The following is a 3,430-nucleotide window of genomic DNA, read 5'->3' as shown; positions in this document are numbered from 1 at the left end:
TATAAATATATATATATATATATAAATATATATATATATATATATATGATATGCATTTGTAAGGACAGCATGGATCTGTGAAAGCAAACAAAAACAACCTGATAAATATCTAGCTGGAGTAGAGCGACTTCAATCAGCCAAAGATCAGCTGATACTCCTTTGATTAACTCTTGATTGGTTAAAACCATGTAAAATCAGATTATTATTGATCATTCAATAAATGCTTTAAAACTAAGAACTCCCACATTTGTCAGCCTATGAAGACATCAATTCACAGCATGTACTTAAAAACCCTTTCTTAAATTCACTAAAGATCAGAGACACTCATTTCCTGTTCAAAACGATAAACCTGCAGAGCTTCCTTTCCTCTTTTAACATTTATTTTTCATTTTAAAAAAAATCTGAATGGATCAAATTTGGAATCAGAAGGTGAGAGTTGATAGAGCGTTAGTTCATTAGTAACAGCAAAGAAAAGCCCACTTGGTGCCACTCTAAAGTGTAGCTTGTAAAATTATTAAGTCTCATCATTAGTTTTGGTTTGGGCACTAAAGATGCAGGGTTAAATCTTTCTACTCTTTTCTAATTTTCTACCACACCTTCATTCAAACTTACGGTATATGTCTCCATTGTTTAGTGTTGAAATTTGTACTCACTCAGAGGAGGAGAACTCAACTGGGCTGTTCTCCATTTGAGGTTTTTAGAACAAAGGCTTAAAAAAATCCTGTTAATCCCAGTTGTAGTTGGAATTAGTTTGGAAGGTCAAAACCAGAAATCCACAATCTTGACATAAAACTCTTGTATGTGTCTTTCAGAGAAATTAGCTAAGGTTCCTTCTTCTGCATTTTTAGGTTGACAGGTCCTGGACCTGGAGCAGTCCTGGCTGGAGGGCTGTTTGCCGTGTCCAGGCTCAGCTGGCAGTGGTCGATGGTGGCCGAAGTCTTCACCCTCAACAACCTTTTCATTGGCCTTCTCTTCTTCTTGATGGCCAGTTTCCACTGTGCTGAAACCTCCATGCAGAGGAAGAAGGTAGTCCAATGGAGGACATCATACAGTAGCTAAGCACTCATCCTCCTTTAATTGTCTCAGATGTTAAACCGACATGTGGTTCTTGTGTTTTTCAGATCACACGTTGGGGAGCATTTTGCTGCGGTCTGGGGTTGTGTAACCAACACACTCTGGTCCTGTATGTTCTGGTCATTATCCCCTGGGTCCTTTACCGACTCTATGTTCTGAAGGTAAGTCTTTGGGCACCTGAAGAGGAAGTCTGATATGAACTTACATACAGACAGTGAATAAACAATGTGTGAATACTTCTAACAAGGTGATTTGTGAAACATTTATTTAATCAGGAGCTGTCTTTTGTTGGTGTTGTATCTCTGGGATTATGTTTCATCTGTGGCTTTTTGCCATACATCTACCTCCCCGTCTCATCCTTCCTAAACACCGCCCGCTGGAGCTGGGGGGACCAGACCACCCTCTCTGGGTTTCTGACCCATCTGCTGAGGGCAGAGTATGGCACATTCAGCCTTGTACGTGTGGTTTTTTTCTCATTATATGAATAAGAACATTTTATTTTATTAAAAATGTTCCTATAGTATCTGGATGATTTTTAGATCTGTACTTTTCTGTTTTGTAGGCAAAGACAGAGACCTCTGTGAATCTGAGCACAATGCTGCAGTAAGTTTATTAACCTCACCTTAAATATTAAACGTTTTAGAACATATTCATTTTTAAAAGATATTTGCATGTAGTTAACATCTACCTACCTTTGAGTTTTCAGTGTTCAAATGAGTTCATAAACTCACTGAAATTCTGAGAAACCTCAGATCTTTCATAGAGGGGCGGTTCTGCTGAAGATTCAGTCAGCACGAGGACTAAAGTCATATAAATCTTAAGTTTTTAAAGATTTCCTGTAGTGTTTCTTTATGTTAGGTAGAAACAGAATTTGCCAAACAACTTCAACAAATTTAGTTTAGATCAATTTAGTATTTCTCAAGTCAAAATTCTAAATTCATAGGATGGACCCAGCTTTTATGTGCACTTCATAAATATACAGTAGTATTGGTGTCAATGCTATTTCAGAAGGACTGTTAGCCTCAGCTGTATCCCTTTGAAAATCAGTTGTTTTTATAGTTTTTGGGTTTTGTGTCCAAGTTGCAGACAATTTAAGGTCAAAAAAGGACATTGCTCAGGATGTTGAAGAACAGGCCTCCGATCTCCTAAGGCAGCGGTGGGCAATTCCAGTTCCTGAGGGCCGCTATCCTGCAACTTTTAGATGTGTCTTTGGTTCAGCACACCTGAATCAAATAATTAGATGATTGAGGGGACTCTGGAGGAAGTGACTGCATACTAAGGAGGTAACCGAGCCATTTAATTCAGGTGTGTAGGAGCAAGGATGGATCTAAAAGTTGCAGGATACCGGCCCCCAGGAACTGGAATTGCCCACCCCTGTCCTAAGGTCAAGCCTTGCTTCAGAGGCTCCTGACAACGACAGAGGGCCCTGAATCAAAAGTGGTACTTTTGAGCTGGAAGGGTGTTAGCAGCTGTCCATGTAGACAAGCCTTCTAATGGAACCTTTTACGGTGATAAATGATAAACAAGCATGTTTTATTGGACCCCATGTAATGCTTCAAGCCTAAGAGCGCATCAGTGGCAGCATCTGATGGGCTGATATCCTGCCATGGGTGGTAGCACATAACACAAAGGTAGTGGAGTAATGAGGTAAAACTGTGTCCGAATTTATCAACTTCACCTCAAATGAACAACTAGATGTTTAAAGCTTGACATGATCAAGTGTTGCAAAAGAAAATTGATGCTATTAACACATCCACATTGATTTGGGAACAGATAAAGACAAACGCTTTTCAATGGTCCCATTCTCTAATGGGCTCCACTGGTTTTAAATATAATCAGGTTTTCATTGACTGTCAATATGTATTTTTCTTCTATATAAAGAGGAAATCGTTAGCTGCAAACTATGAGCATGTTTCAGATTTAGGGCTGCAGCTTATGATTATTTTAGTAATCTAGTATTCCAAGGAATAATCAAGTCATGGGTACAATTTGGCACATTCTAGATATATATTTCTTTAAATTACTAAAGGTTATTTTTATAAGTGATGTTGGTACATTATCAAGAAAACACAATATGGTAAAAAGTTATATTCCTTTCTTTAAAAAAAACCCCAACATATAATAATAATACCGTAGTATAGCATGTCTAGTGCACACTTGAATGTTATAGGGATGGATGCATCTGCATCTAAAGAAAAGTTATAGCGTCAAAAAGTCACCATCTCAGCATGTTCAGCATGTTTTGGAAAGAAAGCTTGTATGAGTGATGCAAACAGCAGAGGTGCAAAAAATATACACTATATTGCCAAAAGTATTTGCTCACCCATCCAAATTATTGGAATCAGGTGTTCCAATC

The 3,430-nt window shown here is 38.2% G+C and overlaps 1 protein-coding gene across 3 annotated transcripts in view; it reads left to right on the top strand.

The window, feature by feature from the left end:
- Nucleotides 1-3,430, top strand: part of tmem260 (transmembrane protein 260) — a 34,514-nt gene that overhangs the window by 19,837 nt on the left and 11,247 nt on the right. For all 3 annotated transcript variants that reach the window (XM_015376121.1, XM_015376120.1, XM_015376122.1), the window contains 4 exons: nt 849-1,026; nt 1,122-1,235; nt 1,350-1,529; nt 1,637-1,677. In XM_015376121.1, coding sequence (XP_015231607.1) covers nt 849-1,026; nt 1,122-1,235; nt 1,350-1,529; nt 1,637-1,677 — 513 coding nt within the window. The remainder of the gene's footprint in view (nt 1-848; nt 1,027-1,121; nt 1,236-1,349; nt 1,530-1,636; nt 1,678-3,430) is intronic.

The sequence above is a fragment of the Cyprinodon variegatus genome, unplaced genomic scaffold (assembly GCF_000732505.1).
Source record: "Cyprinodon variegatus isolate N-32 unplaced genomic scaffold, C_variegatus-1.0 Scaffold129, whole genome shotgun sequence".
In the NCBI taxonomy this organism is placed as follows: domain Eukaryota; kingdom Metazoa; phylum Chordata; class Actinopteri; order Cyprinodontiformes; family Cyprinodontidae; genus Cyprinodon; species Cyprinodon variegatus.
The sequence above is the reverse complement of the archived record's forward strand: the minus strand, read 5'-3'. Positions and strand labels throughout refer to the sequence as shown.